Here is a 19,413-nt window from a genome sequence, read left to right on the forward strand (position 1 = left end):
CACAATGAACTTTGGAGCTCTGCAGTGGATCTTAACTCAAGTGCTTTTTTTGTCCCATGCAGGGATCCACTGCTCCTCATATGTGCCATCACCGTCCGGCTTTGGTCTTGCATCGTCAAGAGCCTGCCCGGCAGCTCTACAGGCCTGTTCAATAGGCTCCTCACGTTTAGGATGGCCAAACCTAAAGACATCCTCTTTCCACCATCTTCTGTCCCAGTGTGTATCATGCCGTCCACTGAGTCATCCAGCTGGAACCCTGGACGTCATTCCCTACTCCTCATCCCTGTACCCAATCAATTACCGGGACCTGCTCATTTCACCTTCTCTCCAACCAACCCTTACTACCATCGCTCTAGGTGTGATCTTCACGTCTCTAACGTGGATGTCCACATCAGCATCCTGACTAGCATTTCAGCTTCTAAGACTATCTCCCACCATTCCACACCACTACCGCCCAAGTGAGAGTCAGACCAAACCTGATCCGACTGCGCATTCTCACTGAAAATACTGAGGTAATGCCCTGTCCTCCCCCACCGTAGCGGGAGGGAGAGAGAAATCAGACATCCTCCTGCTGCATTTTCCAGCCTTGCCTGGCTGGTTCCCAGTTCACAATTCTGTGATTCTGAATGTCATGAAGCTTCCCTAGACACCACGCCTTGGCATCAACCCATCAGCAGGCGGGCCTTACAACACAGACAACAGGAAAAGTAGAGTAAGGCACAAAACTTGCACAGGGAACAGAGGTTACCACTAAAATAAAATAGAAAATTTGGAGTTTTTAAAAAAACATTTTCTGGGACCCAGAGGAAAATATAAAGAAGAAGAGTAAGGGTAATGAATCAGCTGGAATTTTTATTTTCTTGCTTTGACCAGGAAGAGTCCTTTTGGACCAGATCGCCACAGCTCCCTCTTTGGTGTTGGTTGTGCAGAGTTTTCACTGCCTGAGACTCCAGTCAGTGATCACCAGTTGTCTCTGAGTTTGAAACCTACCAGTTAAGACGTTGGTGTTTGACAAAGGACGAAACACTGCACTACTCTGAGCTCACTCTGGAGCAATGTACCGAGCCTTTCTGAGAAGGCTTGGTAAAGGACTGCCAGAGAAAACACAGAACAAATAGAGCAAATTTCCAAAGCTCAAAAATTCCAGATGCCTGTGGATGGTAGGGAGCATGGAAAGTCTATCAAATACTTTGACTATCAGCCCATGGTTGAGTGGCTTCTGCAATAAAAGGTATAATATCATTGTCATACCAAATGGTCCAAAAAGCTAAACACTTGACACAGATTACTTTCAAGGGCTGAAGTAGTGTGGCTGGAGTCACCTGATTGGACTGGAACAGCAACACGTAACCTGAGAAAGTGTCAACAGCAGTGACGCACAACCAATAGCTCTCTGAGTGGGGCAGAGACCTGAAGGAGTCAGTCTGCCAGGAGCGTGCTGGACAACACCCCATGCCGTGTGGTCTCCTCAGCCACAAAGCAACCAGGTCGACTTTTGGCAGGAGTCACAAGTCTGGCAACAAATGGTAGCTCTGCCTCAGAAATACAGTACTTGGTCTGTCCTACCTACAATGGCAGATGTGTTGCGGTGTTTGAGACAATGACGGGTCCAGGCAACAGGGAGAGCAATTTGGCTAATGCCAGCTCAATTGTTTTATTCTAGTTGGTCTCACCAGAGAATGACCCAGACCATTCTCTCAGCAGCCACAATCTGTGTCCACTAGTTGTAGCCCCTAAAGAAGGTGCCTTTAATCTGCAAATCTCTAGTTTTCCAAGTGACAGACCAAACCAGAGATCATTAGTAGTCAATAAAAATACACCAAGGCTCAGCAAGGAGGGTACCGGCTGGAGCTATGAGAATAGCTTTGTGTTCTGCCCACTGACCCCACCAACCAGCAACATCTCCATTTCTGATATGTGGCACTGAGATGAGACAGCCATAGCAGCAGCCCTCGGAAGACCACTGGGCCAATCCAATAGTTAAAGAGGCAGATCTGAAGCAATCTCCTAAATGCAACAACTAAATGTATTTTTAAAACCCCGAAATGTAACCTTTATGAATCAAGGACGCCACTGAGTCAGTGCCTTTGTCTTGGGCAATGGTATGAGAGATGAAATTTTCTCCAAAGAGCTGTCACCATTTCATGTTAATCCAGGTTGCCAATGGGGCAAAGCCTGCTGTACTTTTTTTTTTTTTTTTAAGATTTTATTTATTTTTACCTGACAGATAGAGATCACAAGTAGGCAGAGAGGCAGGCAGAGAGAGAGGGAGGAGGAAGCAGGCTCCCCGCTGAGCAGAGAGCCCAATGTGGGGCTCGATCCCAGGACCCTGGGATCATGACCTGAGCCGAAGGCAGAGGCTTTAACCCACTGAGCCACCCAGGCGCCCCAGCCTGCTGCACTTTTGAATAGGCCAGTTCCATCTGACAAACGAGGCTCGTTGGGCCCTTCTCACTGATAGTTATGAGTCTGTTTCATCTCCGCCACAATGGAAACACGAGGTCGGATGGCTCCAGTATTCAATTTTGGCAAAAGCACAGTAGTTTACTAACAGTTTTTAGAGAAGAGGGGATGGGCAGAGGAGGGGGAGACACTGTCTTTCAATGGTGCCCGTACATCCTCAGAAAGGCAGTCTAGGGTACAGGGTGTCAGTACCTCCTTGGATATACAGAAATGCAAGATAGCTATGGAGAATGGTTTCCCCATAGGTGCAAGTTGTAGCAAAATAAAATAATGCAAAAAAAGAAAGTTTTGGTGTTTGTGCTGGCAGCACTCAGACTGGTGCCAGCCATATTCCAGCCATAATTTACAAATAAATAAATACACACTTAAGGAGCTTCCACAGATTTCTATAGCTTACCAATACTGGTTTTGACCATCACAATCCACTTCACAAACTCACAACACACTAGATAAAATATTTGTACAATCCATCAAAACTCAACTGAAGCACCATTTAGAGTTTTCCATTCTAATTTTCTCCACAGCCTTTTTTTTTTTTTTTAAATTTGACTAATTTCACATATAAGCCCAGCTAATCTTCACTGCTGGATGTTAGACAAAATAGAGTTCTTCCAATAAGCCCTCAGGAGAGAGTCAGGAAGGCTTGATTAAAGGAGAGATTTTAAAGGCGTAGAGGTCAAAGCAGATTCCTTTTTAGGCAGTTCAGTTTGGCATCACCGCAATATTATCTTAGTAAGAACATTCAAATTCTAGGACAAAAATATACTGAATACATCCTAATATCCCGAGAAATAAGGCTAGCAGCTACAGAAAGCAAGACTGGCTTATCTTAACATTCATCTATTAAGCTCCATTTTGTTCCATGACCCAGGCTTCTTAAGAAACTGCCATGACAATTTAGCCTCCATCCCCCTAAGAGCCTGTCTTCAATGGCTTATGAAGGAAGGGATAAGAGCCAAATTCCAGGTTGGTCTCAGTTATGTCTAAACGTCAATTTGCTTATCCCACACAGTGAAACATATGAACATCCTGAGGCAGGCCTCTGTTAAGGAAATAGGGTCAGGTTCCCTCGTAAGCTTTTTCACCCCAAAGGATAGACAGGAATGTGCTGTCTCTATGATTCTATGGCTAGATAGAATCACAGATATGTTTATCATTCCATTACAATTCTTTACACTCTAGACCTTATGTTCTCAAACCACTCTGTTTTAGAGACGATCTCAGTGTTTTAGTAAAGTACAAACATCATCAGTCTAGTGTTATTGTGTCCGTGTGTATGTTCTGGATTAAGGCACTTTTTTTTGTTTGGATTACAAACCACATTACTTGATAAATATCTGAGAAAAATGGGAGTGGGTGAGTTGGAAATAAAAGTAGACTTCACTTATTCTATGAATACAATCCTTCTAAGAAAAAAGATTCTTAACAAGTGTTTAGTTTTCTAAATAACTTTATAATGGAGCAAAACCATGCTCTTGTAAAAAGAGCCAAAGTCCTTACTCTGGTATAATTTATCCCCTTTTGGTCAAACAGGAAAATCAACAATGAGGTCATCAATTTTCTCAGCAACACCCACCTCCATTTCCACCCCTATACTCCATTAATGAACTTATTTACTTATGCCCTGCTTTAGCAACAAAGAATTTTTTTCCTAATAGAACCATCAACATCAGCTTATTTCCACTGTGCTTTTTTTTAGGGAAACTAAAATGGTATAGAAAGATCATTCCCCCCAAAATGTTATATTCCATTTCCAACATACAAACATATTTAATTCCGTATTTCTTTGGATTATCAATACCTGATAATACTTCCAGCATAGGATGTCAGCAGTTCTCCTAACTCAAAACAACTGAGGCCTTTGATTCAAGAGCCAGATTTGCTTATATTGGCATCTAGATAATACAACCTTAATATCTAATTTCCTGATGCTAGAAAAAAAAGTCAAGCCCCTGCTTCTTTAATTTAATTATAAGAGTATAAAACATATTACCTCAAAAGCTGTTTCTAAATCTCAAACTTCTAAAGCACATTTTTCATCCAATAATATAAACACATTCACTACAATGCATCTGGTATGTTAACTCATACTCGACTGTCCCAACAAACTTCTACTTGTAATCACCACTTTTCTTAAATATGAAGGGAATCTCAAATTTTGAGTGAGTTTTGTCCATAAGGAAATAGTGGTAATACTGACTTACCTCCCAGAATTTAAAGAGTTTGAAATGTTTTATTGCTCAATCTTTGTATTTAAAGAATTAGTCATAAGGAAGTTAGTGGTGAGCTGGCCAAAACCCGGGTCACCATAGGCGGGAAGTGGCTGAGAAACTTGTAGCAGATTTTAATTTTTTTTTTTCTTTTTTTAATCTGCTGGCCACTCTGGCTAAACACACCAAAGACCATCCACTCCACCATTTCCTCCCAGCTATCCCAGCAAAAACAAATCCCCACCAGAATGGATAGGAAGAATGTTACTGCAGATGAAACACCACCAAGGTACCCATCTGGATTTTATGGATATTTAATATGTGCCAGAAACAAAATGATAGATTTTGTCATGTTATGTACATGAAATAGGCCAGCCAACAGACCACCTAGGGTTCACACACAGATTCCACTATAAATTCATACTACAGGACTATCCAAAATGTAGGCACTTTACTAGGGGATATTCTCCTAGTAAATGCATAAGGAGCATGCATACAACCAAAACACTCCTGGAAATGATCTGCTATAACTTACAAAGAAAGTAATAAGATCCTGATGCCAGAAAATAGTCTCTTTTTTTTAGAATAAGAGTTGAGACCTCTGCTTTAAAATCAAAATTGGTTGAAAGTGATCAGGTTTCTTTTTCACTTCCAAGTACCAACTTCAAAATACTAACACACATTCACACTCTGAGTCTACCTACTGATATTTCGAGAATAGAAGGCTGAATTTGATGATAAAGATGAGGAAGAATGGAAACTCAGAAGACCACAGTTGGTAGTAAGAAGAAATAATTTGAAATGTTCTTTTTAATATTAGATAATTTTTAAGGACAAAGTGACTAAAGTAATATAACTTCTCCAGAACTATTTGGACTAATTTTTGTGATAAGCAAAAACAAAAACAAACAAAAAAAATGGGACAAGGTTATAAAATCTCATATGCTAAATTCAGTCAGCTACAGAGTTGCAAATTCACCCTCCATATAACCTCAAAAAAATTTAAGTAAGATGGTTTATAAACAGAAATACTGAAAATATATTATCCTTGAATACTTTTAGATTTTCCCCAGTGTACAAAAAATCACCCAGAATCCTAAACAAAACAATCACTGAAATGTTTGAGATCTGCTGCTGAGATGCAGGGTTGCAGGACAAGAAAAGAACTACACAGATGGCCTCCTCTCTCTCTCTCTGCTTGGGCAGGTCTTTTGGAGGTCCTAAGCCATGCAGATTCAAACTGGGAGTCCATAAAAGCCAGCAGTTACACTAAAATAATAATAATAATAGCATAAATAAAAATAGGCTATGGTTAGAAGGAGAGATCCGTTTACTGCTACCCTGCTGAGATACATTTGACCACCAAGAACAGGAAAGCTATTAGCATCCTGATTTAATGGGTAGAGTGGTTTTCAAACAAGATATTTTCATGATGGACACAATGTAGACTCAGCAAAGTTTCTCCTTCAAGAAAAATATAGCTTCTATTTCAAAGAGCTCTGATTAGGCCTAATACCATTAGGGAACCATCAAGGACTTGTGTTGTTGTTTCTGCTCTTTAACTATCGGTTACTCTCTAAACCAAAAATTGTGGGTAGTTAATTTGACCAAGGTCTAGGAATGCAGGAGCAAGTCCAAGGTATAGACGAGCTTCAGATGTGGACAGGCTTCAAGGAGCTGGGGAGATTTTCAGGTTGCCAGGTCCTAGCCGCTCTCCTCCTTACCATTATCACTGTCATTACATACTAGCCTGGAATTCATTTAAAAAAAAAAAAAAAATCATTTCTTTTATCACCTCCCCCCTAAAAAACAGTGAATACAACACAATTTTAGGAATCCTCAATAAGCTTTATTAGTGGCACTGTAAATCAATTACAATCAGAAAGCAAATAAACAAACCCACTGATGAATAAATTCTTAATCATGGTTAGTTAATTGCTTATAACATATTCGGCAGGTATCTGTTTAAAAAGTCAACAAAATCAGCTCTCCTTGCAAATTAATTATCAAAAATATAACTGTTTTCAATTTCCATAATACTTGAAAATACAAATATAAATTAAATAAGGTTCCAAAGACCACATAAAACAAAATAATCTATAAAACAAAGCTAATTTTAAGAGAATTGTTCAATTTACTTTGTAGCTTTTATTTTGTTATATAAAATTATTTAAAAGAGTATATGTTATCTGTATCATACATGGACGTTCACATCCAGATGTCTTTCCTGTTAAATCCTTACTCTTCCCATTGTCAAAATCTTAATTTTCACTGTTGGCTAGATTTCTCGTCCTTGGCAATTCTTTTTGTAACGCCACTGAAATATTTCTCACGGAAGGAATTATGACCTTGGTATAGGAGAAAGTGATCACTTAACAGATGTGAATACTCGTCCCGGTTCTGGTTGGTTAGAAAATATAAAAAACAAAGATGTTTGAGTTATTTCTTTGCTTAGCTGGAAACCAATGCAGTTATTACTTTAAGCAAAATCTCCCCCCTCTGGGGCATGGTTGTTTTTCTTTATTATCTGAATTACAAATATACCACTGTTCTGTATCTATATCAAGCTTGCATATCCAAAAGTGTTTTAATCTGCTTCATCTTGTGTGATCCACACAACAATTCTCTGCACAGAGAGACCACATACTTTTTGCTGGAAAAAAAGAGATCCAGAGAGGGCCAAAGAGAACCACCCCGGGCAACACAAGTCGAGACAATCACGAGCATCTTCAGATTCACGGTTTAGCACAAACTGAAATCAACTGTGACTATAAGAATCATCACACCAGGAAGCTTCTACTCCAAAGATATCTAACAATAATTTTGTATGATGTCATACAGAGAAATAAAACTATATGGAGGTATATCCATATTTAGTCCACGAAATAAACTAGTCCTGGCAACTTTAACCACAGTAGATGAAGAGGCTAAATAAGTGATTTCCATACTTTAAGACATCAAGGGACGGGGAAGGACTGGGGCTCAGACTGATGTTTAGGCACTTGAAATACAAACCTGGGGTAGAATGCTCTACTTCATCCTAGGAAACTGAGGGCTAATGAGCTTCTCATCCAATTTCACTAAGCCATCTCAAACTGTGAAAAAATCTAATCGGAAATAAAAATCTCAAAATCTCACTTCCTATGTACTTCTGTAAATTCAGATTCTACTGCATGTAAATTGATGTGATTTTGAGAACAAATGTAAAGACACAATTAGAAAATACAAAGCCTAATTTTTTATATCTAGGTTTCAGTATCAAAATGGTACCTATAAATATATCTGGAATACAACAATCTTCAAAATATTTTTACATTTTTCCTTATTCCCGTATGAGATGAGTATCTTTATCTTTTTCCTCATATCTAACATTCAATAAAAGCCCAGGTGTAGCAAAATTACATCAGCTGATTTGTTTTTTCAGAAATGATTTTGCCACAGATATTAAAAAACAAACCAAAAAATCACACAAAACCCAAAATTATTAAACCTGCCCAGATTTCTGGATTCATTACAAAAAAAGAAAAAAAGGCCTTCCCTGTGGCACCATTCTGCCATTCCGTGTTGCAGCCTGCATTCCATTTCACTTATCCACAGGATTCTACTTTCCTCTCCTAAGAATTTTGTTGGTTCATCTCTCTTGCTCTCTCTGCTATGAAGGCTTCATTCTCTTGTGAGTTTCCTTATTATCTTTTTCGTGGTCTCAGGAAGAACACAGGACAACCTGCATTGTCACCCCCACCACCTTGGACTGGAACCCCTTTCCCATACTCCTGCTGGATCTAGTAGCTCCCCATTTGATCAGTACCTCAGCCAGCTCAGTACAGGAATTAGTGAAAAGAAAAATACTACCCTAGAAATTGTAAGAAGTAACACCATCCATTTTCTCTGCACAAGGGAAAAAAACTACCAGACCTGAGGCACTTATGACCCAAAAGCAGGTACAGGGCCTACTTATGTACCAGGCATTGTTCCAAGCACTTTATATACACTGACTCATTCAATCCTTACAATGACAGTATAAGAACAGCCTAAAGTTGTCTCCACTTTACAGATGAGTAAACTTGAGGCACAGAAAGGTTAACTAGCTTGCCCACAATCACACAGCTCTTGAGTTAAAAAGCCAAGGTATAAATACATCTCCAGAGACTGAGCTCTTAACCTGCATGCTGTATTGCTTCTAACAATCACATCATTAAAAAAAGTAAACCATGAGAATAAAGGTAAAGTATCAAATTTTTAAAATACCACTTAAATTTTATGACACTAAGTATATTAGTGTCACTAATATACTTATATATACTTTATACACTAACTATAAATTCCTGCAAGCACATGAAAACATGCCAATTGTTACTAACTTCAGGCTATATAATTTCTAAAAGATAAAAGATAAATCTTATCTGATCAACCTGTAGGTATAAGATTAAGGAATACCAAATGAAACATGGCATTTACTAGGTATTTATTATGGGCCAAAAACAATACAAACGTTTTATATAAACCCATCAGCTCTCGGAGAGAAGTACACTACTACTAGCACCCCCCACAGATGAGGAAGTAAAGAGTACAGGCCCAAGAGAGCACAGCTGGTAAGTGATAAGGATTTAAACATACATCTACTTGACCCCTGATACCATACTCTTAACTGCAACATAATGAGGATTTCTCCAACAAAGCTAACTTTTTCCTCAACTCAAGGAGTATCTCTGGGGATCCAGATGATAAACTAAGCCTTTGACAGCTGAGCTGCCTACCCACGAAGCAACAGAACTGGATCGGAAGTTTTACCAACTTAGTGCTAGCAAATAAGAGGATTACTTCAGTGAAACAAGAGGATAATTTCAAAACAAAATTTTTATACAAAGAGAACATCTAGGGAGCCACAAGGATGCCTGAGGGATACCATAATCCTATGAGTGTCATCGATTTCAGAAGAAGATTCTAGTCTGGTCCACATCTCAGAACTGTTCAAGGACAGCAGCAATATAGAACAATCCAGCTTTTAACCTTGGCTTGCACGTTTCAACTTTCATCAAAAGTCTGACTCAAAAGAGTCAGCTGAAAGGAAGGGATATGCCATCATCCGCTCCTCCAAGTATTCTAAATTCTATCCCTGTATCAAATAAGATCTCCAGAAAATGTGTCCACTTCCTGACCTACGTTAGCGTCATCCTGGCAGAAATGTCACTTGGTTATACTTCAGAGCTCCATCCAGATGCCGACATCTCTCCGGCTGCTTGACTTCTCCTCACAGCTCCGTGCGTCATTCTCCACCTGGGCACTGAAATCAGAAGCCTGGGTCAAATTCCTCTTCATTTTCCTCTCACATTGAGTCAGACCTCGAATCTTCCCTTCTGCATCCTAAATGTCTCAAATCCACTTCTCTCGCCCACAGTGTCAGTAAGGAGTTTCAGCTTCATTGTATCTTCCTGCCTTTTTCCCCTAAACGGCCAGTTGCCATGCCTTCAGCAGCTCCCTCTCCAGTCTATTTTCCTTACTGAGACCAAACTCAACTTGTTCAAACACAAACGTAATTATGTCAGTATTTCTGGCTAAAATCCAAATGGGTTCAAACTCCCCCCAATTCTGAGGCTTTCCCCTCACTGTCTGGGATGAGAGTCAACTGCACCATCAGTCTGCTGAATAGCCTCTCCGTTTCCTCTGCCACACCGGAGGAAATCAGGCAGTGAGGTCCTTCCCAGGTCTGCCTTCTGTCTTCTCTCCTCCCTGTGACGCCTCCAAGCCACACACGATCACCTCTCTGTTGAAATGCATTGGAGACTACTTCAGGGAATGTTCTGGAGCTGCAGTGGTGAAGACGAGAAGATAGATTCCAACATGCAGGCTTAGAGTAAGACATTTGAGGATGGGCTGGAGACTGACTGAGGCTCAGTTGCTAGTGGGTCTAGACCACCTACACTGCCAATTACACAGCTCACCCGGGGAAGCAAAAGTACAAGACAAAAGCTGAAACACAATGGGAGACAGGCTTCCCCACAGACCAAAGAGATAGCTTAACAAAATAGCTGGTCTTTGACCTAAAGGACATAAACAGGACAAACTGGTGATAAAAAGCAGAGAATATGGACGATCAGAGTAAGAGAACAGAAATGAACAGCAGGAGCCTGGAAAACCCAAAAGGAGTAATTACGACCTATGCTAATTAATGGCTATCAAGAAAACGTACTACCGGGGCACCTGGGTGGCTCAGCTGGTTAAGTGTCTGCCTTCGGCTCAGATCATGATCCTGGGATCCTGGGATCAAGCCCTGTGCCAGGCTCCCTGCTCAGTGGGGGAGTCTGCTTCTCCCGCTCCCTCTGCCCTTCAACCCTGCTCAAGCTCTATTACTTTTTCAAATAAATAAAATCTTTCAACAAAAGAAAAAGAAAACATTTTACTACGTATGGCATATTTATTTGAGTAGTTTAGATCTCAAGACTTCCTCAGAATAGAGTAAAAGCAAAATAAGCCCCTACCAGACCATATATTCAGTGGTACAGGGACCTAGAGGCAGAGAAAGACATGCTCCTGGAAAAAGTTAGGAAAGGCAATAACCTTAGAGATGCAACCTCTGGGAGGAAAAAAAAATTCCTATTTTATCTCTCCAGGAGTACAGAATAATCAGTGTGAGGTACGTGTTTGGGTCCAATGCTGGAATGCCTTCTTCTGAAAGGCTGATCATGAAATAAGATATTCATAACAAAAACTCCTGAAAAACCCCAAAACTCCAAATCTCTTGTGCAGTCAGAGATCTGGCAAGAGCTGCTCCATTACCTAGTAGCATTAAGTCTTGCTTCAAGGTAAGAGACACCCCAGGAATGTCAGCTACCACTTTCATCTAAGTGGAAACATCATAGTTCATAAAATGTTCCACATGAAACATTCGGTAGTACCTATAGTCTATCACATATTATCATATACATGTCATACATGTAAATACCACACACCTGTGAACAATACACATTTAAAATATATCCTTTCCACATGAAATCTACTATTTGCAACTGTTCAGAATTTAGGTTACCTTGATGCTGAAGAAAATGGCAAACTTGATTGGTTGTTTTTTTTTTCTTTGATTCTATCTTCAGTTTATCAGGGCTCACACTTGAGATGATGATATTCAACTCTACATATTTTTCATCGCCTTTTCATGACTCCTCTCTATTCACATTCCCAGCCCATCTCAACCAAGAATATCTGCAGATTTTTTTTTCAACTCCGTATCTTGAAGACCAAAGTGCTAACTAAAAGGAGAAGAGTATCCTCAAGCAACACAACCCTTGATGTCCCTCATACGTCAAGCTCAAGCTTGCCCCAGTGTTTGACTGCTGGTCTCCCTAACACTTCCAAATCTCTCTAACACTATCAGTCTTTGTATCATCTATGTATCCTAAGACCTGAGTTCTGCCAGTTATTAGTAAGCAAGAAAATACTTCATAGAAAATAGAAACACACAAAGACTTAAGAAATGCCCAGAGAGAAAACTATGGCAGTGCATGATTACAGACTATCCTTCCCAAATTTCATAACTACCAGTTAAATTTTGGAGCATGTTAGTAGTTAAGGAGTTACGATTAAAATATTAAGATTATCGATTACACTGTTTCTTAGACACTTACCATCTAAAAAATTTTATTGCTGAGATATAGTGGATACAGTGTTATATTAGTTTCAGGTGAACAACATAGTGATTCAACAATTTTGTACATTACTCAATGCTCATCACAGTGTTTATCACCATCAGTCACCACACATGGCAATATTATTGACTATACTCCCTATACTGCACATGTCTTCATTTCCACCACCTATTTTATAATTGGAAGTCTGTATCTCTTAATCCCCTTCACCTATTTTGCTCATCCCCCCATACCCACTTTCCCTCTGGTAACCACCAGCTTGTTCTCTGTATTTAAGAGTCAGTTTGGGGGCACTTAGGTGGCTCAGTCACTAAGCGTCTGCCTTTGGCTTGGGTCATGACCCCAGGGTCCTGAGACTGAGCCCCACATTGGGCAAGATTCTTGCTCAGCGGGGAGCCTGCTTCTCCCTCTCCCACTCCCCCTGCCTATGTTCCCTCTCTCTTTGTCTCTCTGTCAAGTAAATAAATAAAAATCTTAAAAAAAAAAAAAAAAGAGTCCATGTGCTCATTTGCTTTTTAGATTCCACAGCTAAGTGAAATCATATAGTATTTGCCTTTCTCTGTCTGATTTCACTTAGCATAATACCCTCTAGGTCCATCCATACTGTCATAAATGGCAAAATCCCATACTTTTATGGCTACATAGTATTTCACTGTACATATACACCAGATCTTCTTTATTCATTCGTCAATTGATGAATTCCTGGGTTGCTTCTGTGCCTTGGCTATCGTAAATAATGCTGCAATAAACAGAGGGGTGTGTATATCTTTTTGAATTCATGTCTTTACTCTCTTTGGGTAAATACCCAGTGGTGGAATTACTGGATCATATGGTATGTGAGGAAAATCACTGTTTTCCACAGTAGTTGCTCCAATTTACATTACCACCATCAGTGTGTGAGGGTTCCTGTTTCTCCACATCCTTGTCAACATCTGCTATTTCTTGTCATTTTGATACTAGTCATTCTGACTGGTGTGAGGTGACATCTCATTGTGATTTTGATTTGTATTGCCCTGATGATGAGTGATATTGAGTATCTTTTCATATGTCTGTTGGGCATCTGCATGTCTTTGAAAAAATGTCTATTGAGGTCCTCTATCCATTTTTTAATCAGGTTGCTTTTTTTCTGGTGTTCAGCTTTATAAATTCTTTATCTATTTGAGATATCAACACCTTACCAAACATATTGTTTTTTATAAACACTTCCTGGAAGAAAATCTGTACTAGCCTCGGATGGCTATATAATGGAATCATACTGCTTTCAAACCTATCACTTAATATTGCAAGATAAACAGCATAAATTTGACAAGAAATAACAAGTTCTGATTCAAGAAAACAATTTATATTTACAACTGTTTTACAAAAGTCAATTATTTTCTGCATCTTTTCCTAGAAGATCATTATGTAAATTTTGCAGATAAAGAAATGGAAACTGAACCAGTCTAAGTTGTCTGTCACAGATCACACAGTCAGTAGGTAGCATTTGCAGAATTGTGGCCTAGATCAGACTTTGAAACCCATGCTTTTTCCATCAAACTTATTTTTTTAGTAGAAATTATATCAAAACAATAGTTAAAGAGTTAACTTCCCACATGATAGATTAGTGGGTCATTCAAAGTGGAGTTTGACAGTTAGAGGACATTCCTCACGGTACAGCAACATTATGGTAGCATGTATTTCTGATCTAAGCTTTTAGACAAAACCCCTTTAACCACTGTCCCACCCAGCCAATTTCCTGCCCTATCAGTACTGCTAATTCTAAACATAAACCACTCGAGGAATTTTAACACAATTGCCAAAGAAACCTTACAATTGGTAGTGTACTTTTATGTGCATACTGCCCTCTGCTGGCTGAAGTAGATAAATCATTCTTTAAGGTATTTCTTGATGTGGGTTAATGATCATTAAAGGACAGTTGACTGTACATCTCACCGTCAGTCCCTCCCTGGTTTTGAGTCCTGCCTGCTGTAAACAACTAGAGTCACAGAGCACCAGCATGACCACGATGGCCATCTTTCATCAGGAAACATTAGCATTTATTCACACCATTTTATTTTTTAAAGGATGATGTGGAAATATACAAATAAAAATCCACCTTGGTGACTCTAAAGTATATCACTGTCCTCCATGTCCAACCCAGAACTGCAAATTATCCTCTAATCAAAGAAAGAAAAAGTACATAAACTAGACCTTGTTCAAGTTAATCCTTATTCAAGTTAATTAGGACTCTAATTTTTACAACTCTACAAAGAGGAACAAAAAAGACATTAAAAGGAAAGTACTTCAGCCACTTATAATTTAATAATTTTTAATCTCAATGGGAATAAATTCTCAAGAAAAGAAACAATATTGTATGTTTTGCAGTAACATTTGAGGCGGATACTTTAAATGGATATAATGATACCCTGAATTATACTGTGAGAATAGACACATGAAAGAGTGTTTCTCAAACTGGGCATCATAAATCACTCAGACTTTAAAGGAACTGAAGATTCTTCATTGAGAAATCCACTTAGGTAAAACTATCCTTCTGATTACTGCTTTCTCCCAGAAACCTGTCATTCTTTGCTATCATCTCCTCCTTAAACCGAGGGAAGGTGTTATGACTTTCCACAATATGGTGAATTCGACTACTTTTTTGGTTTGCTTCTCATTAGAAATGAGGCCTAGGTATTGAGGGACTCAAACATTTTCTAACACTGATTTTTGAAGAGCGATGTCAGGTAATGACAAAATTCTGTGTACTTTGAAACAGAAAACTTTGAGCGCTAACTATCCATTCCTACTCTTCCTTCAAATAGATTATTTAAATACTTAAATATTATTGGCTGGTTTAAATATCTTTGGCTGGTTTTAATTCCAGAGGACCTCAAATAACCCCTGAACAGTTACTAGCCATTCCGTTAGTATTTGTTGAACTGGGTAAAACTGTCAAGATCTGTGAATTCACAGGGCTTATATGCAAGTGGAAGACAGACATTTAAGAATATATACCCAAACATATACTTAGCATTACTAACTGTGACTAAACACTGGAAAGAAAGGGTTACCATAAGAATATGAGACAGCTAGCTAGATGGTGTAAAGAGTATGGACAAAAAAGACTTCCCTAAGAACTAGTATCTACCTAAGAACTAAAAAAGAAATTAAACTTATAGAAAGAGAGGGGAAGAAAACACTGTAGGGAAAACAACAAGAGAGGAAACTCAGCGTGAGAAGACTCCGAGACTAGAAAGACAGAATACACTATGGGACCTGAAGATAGGCCAGTGTGGCTAAGACTTAGGCAACAAAAGCAAAGGTGACACATAATGAAATGGGAAAGACAGGCCAGAAACAGACCACGCTGGCCTTGAAGCTTATGGGAAGGATTCTGCATTTCATTCTAAATTCCACAGAAAGTCCTTGATGACTTTTAATCAGGGGAGTTTCAATACCTATTTATATTCTGGAGTCAGATGCACTACCAATGTGCCATGAGATCACAGACCTTACCTATGTACATTCTTAAAGATACTTCTGGCTACTGTGTAGAAAATCCAATGGCAGGAGAAAGCACAGAACCAGGGAAGGCAGCTGGGACACTGCAAGAGCAGTAGCCTAGAAAAGCCCCCACATGCTTCAGGAGGAGGGGGGAAAGAAGAAAAACATATGCAAAAAAACTATCATCCACTCAATTATCTCAACCCAGATTTCTGGAAGTTAACACCTGTCACCCTCCGCCCAATTATCCAATCAGTCATCAAGTCCTATCGTGTCTACCTGCCCAAGAAACTCTGCATTCTATTAACTCCTCTACAATCTCCAATTCTACCTTTTTTAGTTTATAGCTTCATCATCTTTGCATGACGTCAGGAGCGCCTCCACACTGGTACCGCAGGTATCTTTCCACAACTCAAACTTGCCTGCAGAAAACACCAACTTCTGCCATTCTTCTATGTAGTAACCCTCATGGCTTGCCATCACCACAAAGATAAACTTGAAGTTCTTTGGTACATCAAGACCTTCAGGAGCAGACATTCTTTGGGGTTCAACTTTGCTTCCAACCAACCATTCCGTCCACCCTGAATACTTAGTATTTCAGTCATGCTAAAATGTCTAGGGATTACTGAATGTTCCACAATCCCTCTCATGCCTCTGTACCTTTGCTCAAAATACTGGCATCCTCTCTTGGCTTGAATACCATTTTCTCAAGTAGATGCTCTATGGTGTTCACACAGCACCTTGCACAGATCACTACAAAACCAAACACATGAGGCTGGAACGAGTCAAGTGTTCAAGTGACTTCTCTTACGTGCAAGGCTCTCTAAGGATAAGGTCTATGACTTAACTCAGTTTAGCCTCACCACGTTACACAAATGGTCCCATAAACACATGATAAGTGATGAAAACCAGGGTTTTCCCCTCAGAGAACATGTAATCAAGTCAGGGAAAGAAAACATACAAAAATACGAGAAGTACATGAAGGTAAAAATCATTAAAAGATAGAGTTTTGTTTCTCTTTCTCACAGCACCTTTTATAAAATTTCATCTGTCCTCAAGACCTTACATTAATATGTTTATCCACCCCCAGCAAAAACTTACAACCTCTTTTACAGAGAAAAAGGGAGTCATCATGTATGAGTTTCCTCTACTTCCTTGCCCCTCACCCTATCCTCTACTACACACTGGATCCCCCCAACCTCATCCTATACTATAAACAACTCCGTGCTTCACCTCTCACATCACCCCCATCCACATTCTGACTAATGCCAAGTTCTCCCTCACTATGTCCTTTTACTGCCAAAAGAAGTTACTTTTATAGAATCCCCCAGACTTTGATGAAAATACCTGAGGATAATCATCAATGTATAAAATTACTATTTAAAAACACGACATATCCCCTAGAAAAGTGTCATTTTGGGAATTAAGCTGTAGAAGACCAGAGCCATTCATAAGAAATCCAAATGGTTTCTGTTATAATTATGGGTCAGGTTTAAGTTGTCCTTTTTTACTTACTGACAATTCCTGATAGTGAGATAATGATTTCTTCTACCTCACTAGTATTAACCTTAAGTCATTTATATTCTCAGAGTGACAGTAGTTTACATAAAACAGCAGTTTCATTGCAAACAACTGAGTACAAATGGCTTATGAAACTTATTCTATGATAAGTAAAAACCAATGATGCTGTCATCATAGTGAAAGCCACCAAACCAACAACGCTCATCTAACTTTGTCAAGAAAGACTCACTCCTGTATTCTTAAAATGGATTAAAGCTATAATATACATTCTTACATAAGGTAAGAGGAAGAAGGCAAAGAGATGGAAGAGAAAAAGTGAGTACATTCTCTTTCTTGTAATCAGTAGAGAGTGAAATGAAAGGTAAATGACAGTGCTGAATATAAGGGGCCTCGGTTCAGCATCAGGGTAATGACCCATGTCCGGCTTTTGTTTAAAAATCCTTCTCCCTTTATCAAAGCTTCCCACTGTTCTACATCTGGTACTGGACAGTAGCTATAGAAACCACTTGTGCTAAAGTTATACAACTATAAACAGCACTAGGCCATTTGCAAACCAAGGACAAGTAGGTCAAAAGTCTGGCATCTAATATTATTAAGAGAAACCTCTAGCATTATTCTTAGTGGGACCAAGGTAAGGGTGGAAATCTTTATCCCTAAATTAGGTATTCATAAATAATCTGTACTTTAAAAATTTCATTTTTCTGCAAGATATTAAGTTACCTATAGTCTATTATTTTAATATATTAAAATTGTCATTAAGTTCTGAAAACGAGTAACATTTCATGATTCAACTTTGACATCAGGCACTCAGCACTTAATTTCTTCCTAACTGTAAAAAGATCAACATGGATATTTATGCTATCATGGCAACAGAGAACTATAAGTACTTTCTACATGGTCTCCATGGAAAGATACATTAACTTTATAAAAATCAGAACTTAACCTCAAATATTAAAAGAATACAGAACTGACACACCAGATAAAAATAAAACAACTTATTAGTTCCTATATCCAAATATTTAATTAAAACTAAGTACATAGCAAAGGATGAGTACTAGACCAAAATATATACTAGCATGCACATACATGTTTTTTTGCTTTGAGACTACTTTCCTAGTTGACTTTTTTAAACTGTCACCATCCATTAGAAGAAAAATTAACAAAAATACACATGCACTTATATAAAGATCAAAACAAGCAAAATTAATTTGCTTACAGATCAATTCAATAGCAATAACACTACAAAGGAAAGCAAGAAAGTGATTCCTATAACAATCAGATTAATGGTTACACCTGAAGGAAGAGGTGTTTATGATCAGAAACAGCCACCAAAAGGGGTGCTTCTGGGGTGCTATAATCCTAACCTTGGTGGTAGTTACAGAGATGTTCACTTTATAATTATTCATTAACCTGTACATTTGTTTTAGGCAAAAACAAACAAACAAAAAACAGTACGTTTAAAAACCTCATGGTTGTATTCCTGGTGGGTCATGGAGACGGAAGAAGACCGATGTTCATGTTTGAAAAACATTAGAAAGATAATTCTAAGTTAAACATATCATAAATAAAAATACAAAAAACAAATTAGTAAGTAGAAAATCTGTCATTCAAGAATTTTAAAAGAAGTTCCAGAGGATCATGGAGACTCCACATAAATAAATAAACTTCGTATTTCCCTAAACCATTCATACCTCGGGACTCCCAGATCAAACTTGTATTTTGCAACTGACCTCTAAGATTCTATAATAGGACATGAGTATATTAAAGACTGTTTTACTATCATAGCTTCAAAATATGATCATTACAGCTGGAGCATAATGACAGATGCTCTCTACCTTCAGAAAACTGCATTTGACAGATGCTCTCTACCTTCAGAAAACTGCAAATAAAAGAGATATATACTAGAATCCGGGTGTTTTAAATGATTACCTTCCTAGAGTAGGTAGGGGATGAACATTTGCTTTTTCTTGGTTGATCAGAAACAATAATTTAAAACCATCACGACAGTATGAACAAAATACCCAGTTTGTTTGGCAAAAATCATCTAGTTGAAGATATGTAAAAGAAAACGTCAAATTATGACCCTTTAAGAT

General features: G+C 38.7%; 1 protein-coding gene across 12 annotated transcripts in view; it reads right to left on the minus strand.

Moving 5' to 3' along the window:
- TRMT11 (tRNA methyltransferase 11 homolog) overlaps positions 1–19,413 on the minus strand; it is a 125,611-nt gene that overhangs the window by 52,679 nt on the left and 53,519 nt on the right. For 3 of the 12 annotated variants that reach the window (XM_032339614.1, XM_032339618.1, XM_032339620.1), the window contains one exon: positions 6,501–7,073. The exons of 1 other annotated variant lie outside the window; for it this stretch is intronic. In XM_032339614.1, the coding sequence (XP_032195505.1) occupies positions 6,942–7,073 (132 nt within the window). In that variant the 3' untranslated portion in view covers positions 6,501–6,941. Of the gene's footprint in view, positions 1–6,500; positions 7,074–9,832; positions 10,481–15,811; positions 15,927–19,413 lie in introns of those variants that run through there. 8 more of the 12 variants (XR_004284967.1, XR_004284966.1, XR_004284964.1 and 5 more) reach the window with 8 other exon arrangements.

This window comes from Mustela erminea, chromosome 4 (assembly GCF_009829155.1).
Source record: "Mustela erminea isolate mMusErm1 chromosome 4, mMusErm1.Pri, whole genome shotgun sequence".
In the NCBI taxonomy this organism is placed as follows: Eukaryota; Metazoa; Chordata; class Mammalia; order Carnivora; family Mustelidae; genus Mustela; species Mustela erminea.